General features: G+C 42.2%; 1 protein-coding gene across 1 annotated transcript in view; it reads right to left on the minus strand.

The window, feature by feature from the left end:
• Window positions 1–17563, minus strand: part of SSH3 (slingshot protein phosphatase 3) — a 142753-nt gene that overhangs the window by 11868 nt on the left and 113322 nt on the right. Inside the window, 6 exon segments of the mRNA XM_030185766.1 lie at window positions 812–1394; window positions 6190–6249; window positions 6251–6388; window positions 15226–15372; window positions 16540–16586; window positions 17048–17176. Of these exon segments, the coding sequence (XP_030041626.1) occupies window positions 812–1394; window positions 6190–6249; window positions 6251–6388; window positions 15226–15372; window positions 16540–16586; window positions 17048–17176 (1104 nt within the window).

Here is a 17563-nt window from a genome sequence, read left to right on the forward strand (position 1 = left end):
ACCATTATCTGCCTTGCTATTTAATATTTATTTACAACTTCTGGTGACTCTGTTAGAAGGGAGGGGATGCAAAGATGATCTTCACAACGTTTAAAAGCCATCTGAATATTGACTTTGTTGCGTTAACTTTGTACCATGTAGAGATTGTCAACTTCTGTTCACTTTGGGATTCACTGAAACATACAAGTTGATCAGGGGTGCATAGACTTTTGCACATACAAATCAATATTTAGAAATACAACATCCAATTGTGTGGCTGTAGAAGACTGTTCTGGGAAGAGTAGTTGAATTTTAATGATCAAGTTTAATTCTCCAAAGATCAGGTGAAGGGATGCAGGATAAGCAGATGGGTGACAGAGAAAAAGGGAGAATCATGGCAAAAAGTGTGGAGGGGAGAGAAAGTGAGGATTAAGTGGTGAGGGGAAGAATGAGAGGGATGCAGAAGGAGCGATAGGGGAGAAACAGGAACATACTGATCAGGAAGAAAGAGAGAGGAGGGTACTATATTGGAGCTGATTCCACAAGTTGAATAGCCAAGCCAAAGCTGAAGTGGAACTGGTAGGTCTAACTGGGGGGGGGGGGGGGGGGGGCATAATTCTGAATATCTGCTGTGAGTACAGATATACACTGAAACTAATGGCAACAGTATCTAAGTTAATACTGGACTTACCTTGATGAATGCTCTCAAGGCATGCTCGTGATATGGACTCTTGTTCACCGGCAACAGCTGACACCCTCTAACCCTTTAACATAGGCAACTAAAGGCTGCCCCAAGAGGAAATGACAATCTTTGTGTTTCACGCTCTCTCACCTCTGTTTCTTCGCTGGCACGGCCAACATTGCTGGGATCCTTTACAGCTGTGGCTGGGGGTGGTGTTATGTCCTCTTGGCTCTCCATCTCACTAATGGACCTCATCACTGTCCAGAGATTAATCCTGTGCCGGCGCGGTGTGACAGGTGATGGTACAGACAAGGATGATGTAGACTGCCCATGTGACTCCCTGAATTTTGGATTTGCGAGATGGCCTCTGACCTCCTCTGCCAGAGAATCATCAGAGCTGTTTCCCATCTCATCTGGCCCTTGGAAACGGATACCTGCTGGAGAAGGGCTGTTGGGTGGCTCTTGGGAGAAGATAAGGGGCACATCAGGGACATTCTCAGGCGATTCTGTTTCCAGTTCTTCCAGGACATCCTTCAGTGGCTGGAAACAATAAGGGGGAGACTTGGGGGACTCCTCTTCAGAATCTTCAGGGCTGGGCTGGTCATACCAGATGGTTCTTCCAGCTTGAAAGTCATCTTGCAATTGTTTAATTATCCCATCACTCACATCCCCAGGGCTCTCCAACTGGTCGTAATCAATTTTTTGCCCCCAGAGATGGCTATGACGTTGTTTGCTACAGAAAAACCATAGAGGAAGGAGAAGTGGTTAATGCTTGGCTGGGGTTGTGTTTGTGTGTGTGTGTGTGTGTGGGGTGGGGGGGGGGGTTATTAGTTAATAGGGATTAGCTGTCATTTGCAATGATATGCGAAATGTCCACAACCTATCCCACATCATTGTAGGTCACTAGCAAATGAAAATAAGCACGTTTCCCAATAGTGCACTTTCTTTTGAAAGAATGTGCACTCCCCCCCAATAGCGCACCCATTCAAACCATCGCCCATGCAAGAACCATCGCTCATATGCGTACTATCGAGAAAACAGTGCTTACTCTTTTGAAAAAGCACCCACTCAATATTTTTGCTCTCGTGTGACTACAAAATGGCCAAACGACAATGAATAAAATTAACATTTCCAGAAATAACACAAAACTAAAATTATCTGGCTGCCCATCTCTAGTAGGACCTCGATATAGGTTTTTCTCTGGGACAGCACTCAATGATGCATTGGGCTTAGCTGTGTCTGAACTGCTCTGGCAGGTACTAGCAGAAACCTCAACTGGTCAAAGAACACTTTAAAAGGTACAAATTGGGCAGGCTAAGTTGCTTTCTGTGGAGGAAAGATGCTCTCCGTTTTGCTGTAGCACATGCAAGAGCATGCTAACTCTGTAGCTTTATGAACAGAAGGAGGAAGTCCTGTTCTGCAGGCTGGCTCTCTGCCCTGGCACTGGCTCTTTTTAAGAATGTAGGTGACCCTTGCAGGCTGGGCAGGGAGCTTTAAGCTCCATTTTCAGGCTTTCTGCTTCCAAGAATAAGACTACAATAGAGTTTTTAATTTTAAAAGCTCACCTTCTTTTAAATTTTGGCACCTTATTATTTGTTTATTGATTTCAAAAAAGCTGAGAATAGATCCTTTTTCATGCATGGCAATTTGGGGGTTTCAGTCATATAAATTTCACTGACCTTCTAAGTCAATAAAACACAGGGCCTAAACTCAACCACTTTCATTCTAGCAATGACAGTGGAGGAGTGGCCTAGTGGTTAGGGTGGTGGACTTTGGTCCTGGGGAACTGAGGAACTGAGTTTGATTCCCACTTCAGGCACAGGCAGCTCCTTGTGACTCTGGGCAAGTCACTTAACCCTCCATTGCCCCAGGTACAAATAAGTACCTGTATACAATATGTAAGCCGCATTTAGCCTGCCATGAGTGGGAAAGCGTGGGGTACAAATGTAACGTAAATAAATAAATAAAAACTAAACCCTCTTCATCTCTATGTCCTTTCATTGTTCTCCTATCCTCTAACACTTTCCCTTCTTATCTACCTCTCCCCCCGTCCCTTCACCGATTACCTGTAATACATCCAAAAATAATTACTGTACTCCCTTTCACTGATTATTTATGGCACCACCATCGTTCCCCCACAGTATGGGGGACAGACATTTGGGCACCCAAATGGTGGCATCTAAAAGTCCTCACTGCACATTGAGCAAGGGCGGTGGTCCTCAAAGTTCTCAAGACAGAAGGAAGATCAAAGCTGCCAGTCCTCATGGTCCTCAAATATAGAAACAGTAAAATGAAGACAGAAAAAAGCCCATATGGCCCATCAATGCCATCTACTATACCTTCTTCTCCTAGAGATCTTATGTACTTGTCACAAGCTTTCTGAAATTCAAATACAGTTTTCGTCTCCATCACCTCCACTGGAAGATGCTTCTATGAATTCACTACCCTTTCCGTGAAGAGCTATTTCTGAGTCTGTCCCCTTTCACTTTCATTCTATGTCCCCTCGTTCCAGAGCTTCCTTTCAATTAAAAGAAACTCACCTCCTGTGCATTTATGCCGCATATGGAGGAGTGGCCTAATGGTTAGTGAAGCGGGCTTTGATCCTGGCAACCTAGGTTCGATTCCCACTGCAGCTCCTCATGACCTTGGGCAAGTCACTTAACCCTCCACTGCCCCAGGTACAAAAACTTAGATTGTGAGCCCTCTAGGGTCAGAAAAAGTACCTGCATATTATGTGTACAGTGCTGCATATGTCTAGTAGCGCTATAGAAATGATTAATAGTAGTAGTAATCATATCTCCACTCTCCTGCCTTTCTTCCAAAGTATACATAATCGAGATCTTTAAGTTTGTCCCCATACGCTTTATAACGAAGAACATGGACCATTTTAGTAGCCACCCTCTGGACCAACTCCATCCTGTTTATATCTTTTTGAAAGTGCGGTCTCTCAGGAAGGAGGTGGAAGGGAAGGAAGAAGATAGTAAAAGTAAAAATGAGCCATCAGTGTATTTTGTATACTTTGCTCTAATTTTTAGAATTTTTTGCAATGGTGAGGTTGGGTTTGCATGGATTTTGCAATAAAAACACTTTTCAAGTAGAGGGGCTAACTCTTGATCTGTGAGGACTACTATGGAATTCTAGGGTTATGTTGAGCCCAAAGACTAAGTGTTATTGTACGGTTCATGTTTTTTTGTATGCATTTCCCAGTTTTCTTTTGTTCTGATTGGCTTACTCAATAAAGCTATTAAAAAAAAAAAAAAGAAAAAGAGGTGTGGTCTCTAGAATTGTACATTGTACTTGAAATGAAGTCTTATCAGAGATTTTATACAGAGGCATTACCACCTCCATTTTCCTGCTGGTAATTCCTCTCCCTATGCATCCAAGCATCCTTCTAGCTTTTGCCATCACCTTTTCTACCTGTTTAGACACTTTAAGATCATCACATACGATCATACAAAAGTACTTCACCCACTAAACCATATCACTCCCACGGGTTTTTACTGCCAAGATCCATGACACTAAGTTTTTTAGAATTAAATCTTAGCAGCTAAATTCTAGACCATTCAACAAGCTTCACTAGGTCCTTCCTCGTGTTATCCACACCATCAGGGTATCCACCCTACTGCAGATTTTGTTGTCATCTGCAAACGACAAATCTTACCAGATAGCCCTATGGCAATATCGCTTAGAAATTTGATAAAAAGAACAGGACCAAGAACCAAACCTTGCGGCACACCACTGGTAGCATCCCTTTCCTCAGAGTGAGCTCCATTTACCATTACCTTCTGTTGGCACCCATTCAACCAGTTCCTAACCCAGTTAGTTAGTCACTTAGGGCCCACACAGAAGGCACTCAGTTAGTTAATTTATTTATTAGTCATCTATGCGGAATCATGTCAAAGGCTTTACTAAAATCTAAAGTACACCACATCTAGCGCGCTTTCGCAACCAACTCTCTAGTCAGTCAAAGAAATTAATCAGATTTTTCTGATAAGACCTGCCTCTCGTAAAACTATGCTGCCTCGGATCCTGCAATCCATTAGAATCCATAAACCTCACTATTTTCTGTTTTAATTTACTTATCACAGAGGAGGTCAGACTAACAGGCCTGTAGTTCTCAACCTCTTCTTTACTTCCACTTTGTGGAGGACTACATACCAGTCCTCCAGGACCATTCCTAACTCTAGAGAAGCATTGAAAAGGTCAGACAGCAGAGGTGCCAGAACTTCACTAAGTTCCTTCAGTACCCTTGGATGTATGCCATCCAGCCCCATTGCTTTGTCCATCTTTAGTTTAGCTAGCTTCTCACAAACACCCTTCCATCCCTATTTGTGTTTGTCTTCTGCGTTCCTACTTCTGTGAACACAGAACAGAAATATTTCTTAAGCAATTTGGCCTAATCCTCATCAGTTTCTGCATATTCTTCCCCTTCCCCTTTGAGTCTCACAATGCCACTTTTACACTTCCTCCTATCACTAACATATCTAAAAAATGTCTTCTCTCCTCATTTTATTGTATTGGCTATTTTGTCTTCCATTTGTATCTTTGCTTTCCTAACTATTCTACCACCTTCTCTTAATTTTTCCAGATATTGTCATTGGTCTTCCTCTTTCTGCGATCTCTTGTAGTTTAGGAAGGCTCAACCTCTTTTTCCTAACTTTTTCAGCCACTACTTTTAAGAAGCAAAAACATCCTTCTTTTCCTCTTACTTTCATTTTACTTCCTTACAGAAAGGTTTGTTGCCCTTACAATAGCTCCTTTCAGTTTTACCCACTGCTTTTCTACTTCTTCCAGATGTTCCTATCCAGCTAACAACTCCTGGAGGTAATCCCCCATCTCGACAAAGTTTGAGGTTTTTTTGTTTTTTTAAGTCTAGTACCTTCAATAACGACTGAACCCTCTCTTCACCTGTCTTAATACTGAACCACACCAACCTGTGATCACTGGATGCCAGATGATTACCCAATATAACATCAGAAACACTCTCCCCCATTCATAAGCACCAGGTCAAGTATGGCCCGATCCGTGCAGGTTCCATTACCAACTGCTGGAAGAGTTCTCACTGAAGAGAATCTAAGATCTTCTTACTCCTAGAAGGCCCAGCAAAAGCGACACCTCAATCACCCATGAGTAGTACTTCCCCTTTCACAGCTACATTTTGAATGTCTTCAATTAAATCTCTGTCCACTTTTTCTATCTGTGAAGGAAGTCTGTACAACACATCTTCTTTCCACCCCATAAGGTGGCCTGTTCTGTCCTCCATCAAAGGGCACTGCCTGGGCACTTAAGATCTAAGATCTCCCTTCTGCTCTGAGGACCGCCACCTGCAGCTGCCAGCCCAGCAACTTGAAATGGAGGAAGTACAGAGAGGACTACTAGATGCCACCATCTGAATGCCCAAAATTCTGGCGCCAATGAGTATAGGCACACAAACGGTTGAACCCAAAAGTCTGTTTCATCTTGCACCCACCCCCCCCAATTACTAACTACCTATAGTACCCTTTCACCTGGCTCCACCTCCCCCTTACCTAGCATCCAGAATTCCCTGGTAGGTGAGCAGTTGTTTCATGAAGCCAGGGTTGGGTGGACAATGGACGTTTATCCTTCACATAGTGCAGAGCCTCCTCCAGAGTCCAGTCGTGCTCTTTCATGGCGTATGCAATGACAGTGGAGGCCGAGCGACTCACCCCCATCTTACAGTGCACCAGGACCTTCGAGTTCAGTTTCCTAGGATGAAAGGCGACACCAGTCAGACAACCCAAACCAAGCAAGTGTGTCATCCAGAGAAGGAGATGTTTTTGTTTGTAAACTGCTTTAACACTATGTGCGAAGCAGTTTATAAAGTAATAAATCCAATACCAGATGCAGCACCTTGCACTAAACTGAAGGGGCATCATCCAACAAGAGAATACTACACATTATACCAAGTTGGAGTTGTCCAAGACTGACACAGTTCAGGGATGTTATGCTATACAAAGTTGGAAAAACCTCAACAAATGAAAGCTCAGAACTGCTGTATACTGACTGAACTAGAACTCAGCTGGTGGGAGGATGTGGGGCTGACATACCTTACCATGAGCCTGATAATACTACCAGCCAATGACAGCACACCAGGGAAGCTGTACGTAACATGTGCTGGAGAAGGCTTATCCTGGGTGACACCTTGCATACAATGTAGAAGGCTCAACAAAACCCTGGCACCAGGTTGCCACAGTGCCTAGAAATTGTGTACTGGTGCCCAGGACTTTGTGCCCTCAGGAGGATCTTTTTTCCTGTGTTCTGCCAAAATAAGTCTTTCTTTGCACAACATGACTTGGCTCAGGTTTGAGTCATGCAGTGCTAAACTCTCAAGCTACTCTCACAGTCTGAAGATTTTGAGATCATGAGACTTGTTGAGATTCCTGTGCCGCACAGCTGAAGCCTGAGCTAAATCATGCTGTGAAAAAGGAAGACTTACTTCACCGGTGATGCAGCAATCACAAAGGAAAGAAAAGCAGGTATTGGAGGACACTGAGGGGAGGGGATATTCATCAGAAGAAGAAAAAAAGAGGGCGTGAGGAAGAAAAAAGAAGAAAAGTACAGAGAAGGAAGAAAGAGGAAAGAAACAGAAAGAGAAAGATTAGGAGGAGAAATCAAAAATGTAGAAACAAATGAGAGAGAAAGTGGAGGGAAAGAAGAAAATAAACTGAGAAAAATAGGACAACACACATCACACACAATCTAGAAACAAGAAGAGAGGGAAGTACACCTCACTACCTTCAAATGGGCTAATTCTATAACTGTGTACCTACTTTCCTTTATAAAATACTAGTATCTTTTTTCTCAGGCTGTTAGATTGTGATGTTAATTTTTATGGACTAATTTTAGTTTTGCTCTTTGTACAGTTTTGTGTTTTTTTAAATTCTACTGTGAATGTTTGTTTGTAAACCACCTTGGACCTAGGAAAGTGCGGTCTATAAATTGTATAACTAGATATGTATGAGCCTACATACTTAGGTGCAAGCACTTATGCCAGCCATACAGCTGGAGTATGCATGTCTATATGCTGAAGATACACACGTTACCTATTGTATACTATGGGCCTTGTTTACTAAGGTGCGCTAAAATTAGTGCTAATCATTAGCATGAGCTAAAAATATTAATGTGCCTCTCACGGTCCACCTTGATTCCTCGTATGTGTACACCTAGCTGTAAAATATATACTATGTGGCATACACGCATATTTACAGAAGAGCACCTAGGCAGGTTTTTGGCATTTACTTCTATATTTCCACACATATACCATTATTCTTTCTTTATTATTATTATGCATTTCAATTTAACATCAAAGATACAACTTTGAAAGGAAATACAAAAACTGCCATAAGGAAAACAAAATCCAATTCAACTTGGAAGAACAAATCACATCCTAGAGTCCACAAATCGGGGGTGGGGGGAGAGAATGGAAGTCATATATAGAAAAAAAAACATAGGTAAATGGTCATAACTAATAAAAAAAATAAAGAATAAAAAAGAAGCATGCGTTCTCAAATTAAATCATCCCCAAATGACTGATAATCTAGGACAATATTAAGCAAAATGGCCATCATCACAGTCGGCGCTATAAACGTTTCTAGGCTCACCTTTATGGTAATGGAGCTCATAGACATTATGTAAAGCACTTTGTCATAATCTATGTGAAAGTTAAAAAGTTTTTGTTCAATTTGGTTGAGGTTTGGAGTCCTGGTAAAAGGTTGACCTCACACTGAAGTGCATGGTAGTATGATTGGTGAGAATGCTTTGACATATGGTTGTTAATCTGGCTAGAGGATTTGTCATGATTGGTGGGCTGATTTGTCTCTGGTGGGTGGGTGGGTGGGTGGGGGTGGGGGGGTCTGTCATCACAGTCATCTCCTTTTCCTACAAGATGTGGGGAAGATATGTGGGGTTCTTTGAGGTTTTGGGGAAGGTTTGTGGGGGGAGGGAGGGGGAGGGACAAATGGGGGTGGGTTTTGGAATGGTGGTTGGGAATTGGTTGATATTGGGTACAGGCTTATTTCCTCTTATTCATCGCTCTCATTTTTGGGTTATATAGCAGGTCTTCTTGCATGTTGGCTTTGGGTGGTTGGTATGGTCCATGCAAAATAGACGGGGATTCCGAGTGGGGCTGGGCGCTCGGGTCCTCTGATTTTAGTCATAAGTATTGTAGTCATTTAAACGGGTTTAGGCCGCAGGGTGGTTAGACCTGTAAGGCTAGTCACGTGGAATGTTGGAGGTATAACTACTCCAGTGAAGAGGGCAAAGATCCTAACATCTTTACATAGGCACAAAACAGATATTGTGTGTTTACAGGAAACATGTCTCTCTGAAGAGGAACATCACAAACTGAAGTGTAATTGGTTGGGGGAGATCTTTTCCTCCTCCATTTTCATTAGGAAAGGATTAGCCTCTAAAGCAGAACTGATAATGGCTGATTCCCAAGGGAGTTTTTGGTACTAGCGTTATATGCTCCAAATGTTTATGATTCTATTTTTTTCCATAATTTGGTGTGACAATGTCTTCCTTACCAGTCTCTTAAATTAATGGTTTTGGGGGATTTTAATTTAGCTGCAGAACCCTCTGTTGATTGTTCAGCACCTCAGGCGGCTCATCGGGGAGGGCCTCAATCTTGGGCTCTTCCCTCTTTTATGCGTAGCCTTAATCTTGCAGATGTTTGGCGGGCTCTTCATCCGGGAGAACGGGACTTTACCCATTTATCAAGGGCTCATGGCACCCTATCGCGGATTGATTATATTTTAGTGGATCAGTCTGTTTTCCCTTGGGTGCTCTCAGCAATTATAGGTCCTGAGGAAATATCAGACCATGCAATGGTTTGGATAGATCTAGAAGCACCTGATTATTATCAAGAGAGGAGGGGATGGCATTTTCCTTCTTATCTAAACAAAAATTCTGACTTTACTAGGTATCTCCAAAGTAAATGGGAGGATTATACTAGATTTAACAAACAGCACTTGGAGGATCCTATTCTCTTTTGGTATATTCATGCTCGGAACAAACAGATATCAGGAGCTATTCTTAAGCTAGAAGCAACTCTAAAGGTGGCTAAGAGAAGATTTATTTGCGATCCTACTTTAGATACTCGGAACAACTTCATACCACTCAGGTGGCCCTTAATTCACTTCTACATGAACATGCTACTAGGTCGCTTCTATACCAAAAATATAGGTTCCAGAGATTTGGGGACAGAGCAGGCCCCTTATTAGCGAGAGCAGTTAAATCTTGGGGACACTCACAAGTCATTACAGCTTTACGAGACCAACAAGACCGCATACAAAATAAAAGTGGAAAGATTGCAGAAATTTCACTAAACATTTCGCTAAATTGTATGCCACCCATGAAGTATTGAATTGGCATGTTTTAGAGAAATATCTTAGCCAGGCTGGACTTCCCCAGCTAATGAATCAAGAGATATATGACTTCAATGTCCCTATTTTGGGTAAGGAACTTCAGGGTGTTATTAAATCATTGAAACTGTTTTCGGCACCGGGCCCGGACGGGTTTCTGGGGAGTTTTACAAGTTGCTAACAACCCAATCCTTGGGATTCTTTTTGGCTTATTATGAACAGGTTATCACACAGGGTAGGTTTCCATCACATGCTAATGAGGCTTTGATACCTTTATGGTTTTTTGCAGGCGATTCAGACGCTGTACTCTAGTCCTTCAGCTTCCTTGATAATTAATGGGGTACTTAGTATTTCTCCCTTTCCAATATGTCAGGGCATGTGCCAGGGGTGTCCCTTATCTCCATTGCTGTTTATTCTTACGCTGGAGCCTCTGCTGCGTGCCCTGAAGGGGGCTGAGGGGGTTTTGGGAGTGGAGCTAGGTGGTGAGTTAGTTAAGACCCTGGCTTTTGCAGATGATTTGTTGGTGATTATAAGGAACCCAGAGGACTCCCTGCCCGAGTTATTACAAATCGTTCAGAGTTTTGGGCTTTTTTTCGGGTTTCATCTTAAATATTCAAAAGTCTCAGGCTCTCTCAGTACTTGGGCGGGAAATTCCCTCAAATACTTGGAAGTGTATATTCCATATGATTTATCTCAATTATATGCTATTAATGTTACAGAATTGTTAACAGATACTTGTAATAAATTGCAAGCGTGGAACTCTTACCCTTTGTCTCTACTAGTCCGTATGGAGGTGAGGATAGTGCTGGGCAGACTTATACGGTCTGTGCCTGTGCCAGAGCCGGTGGTTGGGAGGTGGGGCTGGTGGTTGGGAGGCGGGTATAGTGCGGGGCAGACTTATACGGTCTGTGCCCTGAAGAGCACAGGTACAAATCAAAGTAGGGTATACACAAAAAGCAGCAAATATGAGTTATCTTGTTGGGCAGACTGGATGGACCGTGCAGGTCTTTTTTCTGCCGTCATCTACTATGTTACTATGTTATGTTACTATATAACATGTTAATTATTCCAAGCTGGTTATATGTTTTTCAAGTACTACCTTTATACCTCAAGCGACAGGATGAGCAGAAATTAAATCACTGTTTACAACGTTTCCTTTGGTGAGGAAGAAGATCAAGGGTGCCTCTTTCTGTTTTGCAAATCCCGGTGGAATACGGGGGCTTGGACCTTCTAAGTTTGCAACATATCACCAATGCAGGTGGAATGAGACATATTGCAGACTGGTTTCGCTCTACTCAAGATTTTTCAGCCACTTCATTGGAATTAACTTTGACTGGAAACATTCACTTTAGCTGTTTGATCCATTCAACAGGAGGGCCTGTGCCCCTGGTGCTCCGCTCATCTTTAATCTTACCATAGGCGAAGACGGTCTGGCAATGGATCTGTCGACACCACCGCTTTTCATCGAATGTCACTCCTGTTTTTGCTATCTGCGGTAATCCAGCTTTTCCTCCAGGACATTTATAACCAGTATTTAAAGAATGGCAACGAAAAGGGATAATTTATTTGTTTCATATCCTGACAGAAGAGGGACGGATCAAGCCCTTCTCTTCTTTACAACAAGACTTCTCATTGTCCACAAAGGATATTTTTCATTATCAACTGAAACATTATCTTAATGGTTTGCCTTGGGAAAATCTTTTGGAGGATGTGCAAGAGGAGTTATCCACGGCTTATTCACTCACTGCACAGCAAAAGATACTGTTATCTTTCTACCATAGACATATTCGGGACACTGTGCCTGAACTTAATTTTGCCAATCTTACAAAACTGTGGAATGTGGATTTGGCAATAAGATTATCTACTGAAATGTACAAGGCACATGTACTTGCACTGGGGATTTCCTCTCATTGGGAGGTACAATACAAATTTGCCTTATGATTATATATCCCTCCTCGAAGAGCCTTTCATATGGGGCTATCACCGGCTGGCGCTTGTCCAAAATGTGGTGAAGAAGGGGCTACCTTGGGACATATGTTCTGGTCCTGCCCAAGGTAAGTATTTTTTGGAAGCATCTTCTCGGTATCTGACATATGGAAAGCGGGCTGGCATTACGATCCTAGGCTATTATTTGGACATCCAAGTTTAGGTTCCTCGGTGCCTCTGGGATAACACGAGCTACAATTATCGCAAAAAAAATCCCATTTTATCAGAGTGGCTGGCTTTCTGCTAGAGGCCACTGTCTGTATCAATGGCGTGCTCAAATGCTGACTATGATGAGACTAGAGAGAATAGGAGTGGACAACATTTCATTGGCCAAAGGTTTGCAATTTCAATACAGATGGTCACCATTTTGGCAGACCTTAAACACCTGCTGCAAGAGGATACTTGTTGAATATATAATTGTTGTTGAATATATAATTGTTGTCCAGAAATGTCTAGAGGAAGTAAAAATGTCAACTCAAGAATCTGTTATTTGGTTAGAAAAGGGAAGGGGGTAAAGGGCTATGGGGATGTTATTGTTGTATTCAAACTGATTGTTGAAGTCTTAGTCATTATAACTTGCCCAATTTGTGCTTAATAAAAAAGAATTGAAACATAAAAATTGCTGCTTATCTAAATTCAATACATTTTTTCCTTCTAAGTTGAGTACATTTAGAAACATCAAGAAAAACCTGTACTCCCCACCCCCCCCCTAAGAAATTAGTAACCTTAGCACGATAACAGTCTCTCGATATAGCTTCTTAATCCTGAAGAAAGACAAAGGACACTAAAAGCGTGTATCTAGATTTTATCTCCTCTTGTGAAAATTCCAAAATAGCTGATGCAACCAATGGTGGTGCCACTTGTTCCAAACCAGTCATCACAGCCGTTAAATAATATATCTTCTGCAAAGGTGGGGAAGCGTTTCCTGCATAGCCTAACACGGTTACCATATTCTTTGTTTACTTATTAAGGGGTCCTTTTACTAGGCTGCGGGAAAAAGGGCCCTGTGGTAGTGGCGGGGGCCATTTTTGCCATACACCAGGGTCCTTTTTACCGCAGCGGGTAAAAAGCCCCTAAAAAAAAAAAAAAAGGCCATGCGGTAAGAGTACTCTTACCGTGTGGCCATGCGAGGGGGGGGGGGGGGGGGGGGGTGGGAGAGCACTTACTGCCACCCACTGAGGTGGCAGTAAGGATTCCCACGGTAACCCAGTGGTAACCTGGCAGCGTGTGGTGATGCCCGATTACTACAGGGTTAGCGCTGCTCTATTAAATTAAAAAATATTTTCTGGCATGCTGTAAATGGCGCGCGCTTGAGCCGGAACTACCGGTGCTTTGTAAAAGGGCCCCTAAGAATTTTAACTTTTACATGAAATCCAATAAAGTGAATAGACATGGAATCTCTAGAAAACAGTTTTCACACCATATATAACAAGTAATTAGGCATTTCTTCTAGACCTGAAGTCAAGGCATAGACTGTTATTCTAATAATTTACACATGTAATCAGCACCTATTTTACAGAATTATCCCCAAAACATCCAGGCCCTTAACTCAATCCTGCAGGTGACTTGTCAGTGGATCCCAGTGTCCATCCCCTGAATCCCCATATAAAGGGATCCTTCCTCTGAGGCTGTGAGCTGAGAAAAACATAATAGGCTTCCCTTTATTTTGTTTTTTTTGTTATTTCTTTCAGAATTCTTTTGATTAAATTTTGTTCTCTCTATAATAAGGTGAGTAGTGGATAACTGTGATGGCTTATCGCACCTCAGTATCAAGAGATATTGATAAGGTGAACATCCCGCCCATTTTCATGTAATGATCTGAATGTTCTAATATAGAGCTCCTGGTCTTATGGAGATTCTGCTTGTGTTTTGTATTTCTGATTCATCTTATTACACAGGTGCTCATTTTCAAAGCAGATGGACACCTTAAGATGCCTAAAAAAAAGTCCATTTGCTAAATCCCGATTCAGACTGCAGTTCGTCCAAATAGCAAGGGGGCATGTTGTGGGAGTTTTGGGAAGGACTAGGGAAGGTCCTAAAGTAGGACGTCCAACGGGGATTTTCAAACAGGAAGAAATATCCATGTTTAAAGGAAGGATGTTTTTATCTAGACCTGTTCAGTCACATCCAACTTACAAAAAGGTGCTCTGATTGCGCAGTTGACCACTGGAGGGATTAAGGTACGACCCCTCCTTAATTCCCCAGTGGCTGCTGTCCACTCGCTCTCCCTTGAAAGTGAAACTGGAAAGGAAAACCAGGCTGTATGTCAACTGCAGGTATTATGGCCATTCTGAACAAAGCAGCAAGCAAGTCAGAGGAGTAGCCTAGTGGTTAGTGCAGTGGGCTATAACCCAAGGGATACAGGTCCAAATCCCACTGTGTTTTATTTTTTTTTTTCTGAGGCTCCCTCCAGGAACAGAAAAATGCTTACTGTACTTAGAGATATAAGATACCTGCAAGCCTGAAGGTTATTGAAAAGTGGTGTACATTCAGGTACAATAGGTATTTTTTTGTTTCTGAAAGGATCACATTTACAAAAAAAGGGAGTTACACAGTGGGATTTGAACCTGCGTCCCTTGGTTTACAGTTCACTACACTAACCACTAGGCCACTCCTGTGTTCTACAAGATATCTGTGTGGCTATTTTAATAAGTATGCTGCCAGACAGATGTCCCTGTGTCTGGTTTACCCCCATTTATATTTCAGTTTGTAAAATGGTTGTTCAGGATGGACGTCTCCAGCATAAGGATGTTCTTCTCAAGTATTTTCAAACAGGAAATCTGGACATCTTTCCTGTTCAAAAACTGCTGTGAGATGGATGGGTTTTTTTGCACTTTATGTTCTTAACATTGGGTCTTTCATGTTTTCATTAGGCAATTGATATACCCACCCATCACAGTACCATCTGGAGTGATTTACAATATAAAATAATTTTCAGAGAATATTTGTACAACTATTTATGTGCAATTTTGTCTATATTTGTATAGTTTTTATATGTATATCCCTGATGCAGGTCTATTTCCAAAGCATAGCCAAACTCAGGAAATGCTCTGTAAGAGCCAGTCACCTCACTCCATTACCAGTGCTATGTCTGTCTAGCACCTTCTGCACTGTATTCAGAGCAATGCATTGTGGAAGCCTTTCCAGGATACTGCTCTGTCTCACCTAAGGGGCCTTGTGTCTATGCCAACTCACCGGGCATTGCTGATGAAGTGATATGTCTCTTTCCAGTGCTGTAGGAGGTCCGTTTTCTCCTCATCATACACGCGAATATTCAGGTACTTCAACAACTCAGGAAAGAAGTTGTCAATTTCTCGTGTCACATTCAGAATATATCCCACCCTAAAACAGAGCACAGAAAGTGATGACACATAGGCAAGGACAGACACAAACACATTTTATGGGGCTCTCCACTTCTCTTAGCTCTCCTCAAAGAGTGGAAATGTACAGAGGACTGGTATAGAAGAATACAGAGTCTTTCACCTTTAGGACTAGATGGCTCAGGGGCTGGGAGAGTAACACAGTATTTTATCTCAATTTTCTAGTTCCAAAGGCAGTGGCAATTATTAGTACAGAGAAATGGGCCAGGGAGGAATTCAAAGACCAAGAGGGATTTGAAAAAGTATGGGGGATATGGATAAGTGGGGGAAAGGAATTTCACGGATATATGGACACCTCAGGGGGCAGAGTTTTATGAAAATGACCTATATGGAGGCATGGGAAAAGGACTTGAATCAGGATGTTTCGGAGGCAGAATGGAGGAGAGTATGCTTGGAAGTCAAGAAAGCCTCGATGTGTGTGCTTATTAAAGAAAATGCATATAAAGTGCTGAGCAGATGGTATTATACACCTGATAGAATTAAAAGAATGTTCCCTGAGGCTTCTGATAGCTGTTGGAGATGTGGAAGGGAGACGGGAACTTTTTTTCATATTTGGTGGGGGTGCAGTTTGATTCAACCTTATTGGAAAGATATAACGGATAGGTTGTCTAAAGTTCTAGAAGGTACTTTTCCATGTGATCCTAAATGGAGCCTCCTGGGGTGGGGGAACCAGAGGGGAAAAAGATGGCAACAGAGATTCAAGAGAATGGGGTTAGCCGCCGCAAAACCCACTATTGCAATGCATTGGAAAAAGTCCGCTGGGCCAACTGTAGGTAATTGGGCTGAGAAATTTAAAACTATTATAGAGTTGAAAAAATTGACTGATAAGCCTAAGGGGAGATATAATCCAGAGGCACCTGAATGGATTCATCTAACAGATACTGAGGAGGTTTAGGGGGGGGTTTGGGCTGTTGGGTGAATCAGTTGTTGAGGGGTTAGTGGGGGAGGGGGAATAGGGGGGATAAAGGGTTATACGCATAATGTTAAAATAAAAATTAAATTGTTGCATGTCATGTGCTGGAGCAATGGCTCGTTGTTATGTTTGAGATGTTATTTCAATAAAAATTCAAAGTTAAAAAAAAAGGCAGTGGTAAAAACCTTGCTAAGAATGGGGCTGGCGTGGGCTTACCCATTCCGCTGAAGTTCCTCCAAATTTGAGGCATTCCACTCTGAACCCTAGAGACACAAGAAATGAAACTGAAGTACATTAAACCATTCAATACCATTAAACCAGAGTGGAAGAGTAGCCTAATCATTGGAACAGTGGGCTGAGAACCAGGGAAGTCACTGCTTGTAATTATGAACAAGTCACTTAACCCTCCACTGCCTCAGGTACACACTTATATTGTAGGCCCTGTGGGGACAAGGAAATACCTAGATTACCTGAATGTAACTCACCTTGACCTAGTACTGAAAAAGGTATGCACTAAATCCAAAATCCCTTAACTATACTCAAAGTAGATCACCTTCCTAAGAAAGTTAAACCTCTCCTACCCATCATATGAACTTGGTTAAACTGGCCTGGCTCTTTCTCAAAGAATAACAAAACCTAGTCCTTTCCATGGGATCTTTTTGCTGTGGGGATGGACCTGAAAGGACCTTGGAGCTCCCATGATCCCTTGGGGTCGCTCACGTACCAGATAGAGGTAGTCAAAAATGCGGGATGGCCGATCCATCTGGGCTAAGATCAGCATCATCTCGTTGTCAATAAATTCTTTGTAGTCTTTCAGGTTGCAGTTTGTGTGTTGTTCCAGCTCATTACGGATCTAAAGAAAAAAGTAGAAAGAATGAACTACACCTCAGTAGTGGGAAATAAAAAGTATGACAGAGGGACTGCAGAAAGAGAGAAACAGAATAATAAGCTGAAGAGAAAAACAAAAAGGGAGAAAGAAAGGCTATTCTTCACTGCAGATGTGGGCAACCTATGGCCCCACCACAGAATTTTATGCAGCTTGCAAGACCATGGGAAGTATATGGCACGCACAAATACCATTAACCAGAGTTTTGTTGTCAGTAGACTCAAGGGATAGAACAATGGGACAAGACTTGTTTGACAGTGTTAGCAACTGTTTGCAAAGACAGAAATATAGGGTAAAATATTTTGGTAATAATTTATATTCATTCACTCATCATACTGAGTTTTGTTGGCAGCG

This window comes from Microcaecilia unicolor, chromosome 1, assembly GCF_901765095.1.
Source record: "Microcaecilia unicolor chromosome 1, aMicUni1.1, whole genome shotgun sequence".
NCBI classification, from domain to species: Eukaryota; Metazoa; Chordata; class Amphibia; order Gymnophiona; family Siphonopidae; genus Microcaecilia; species Microcaecilia unicolor.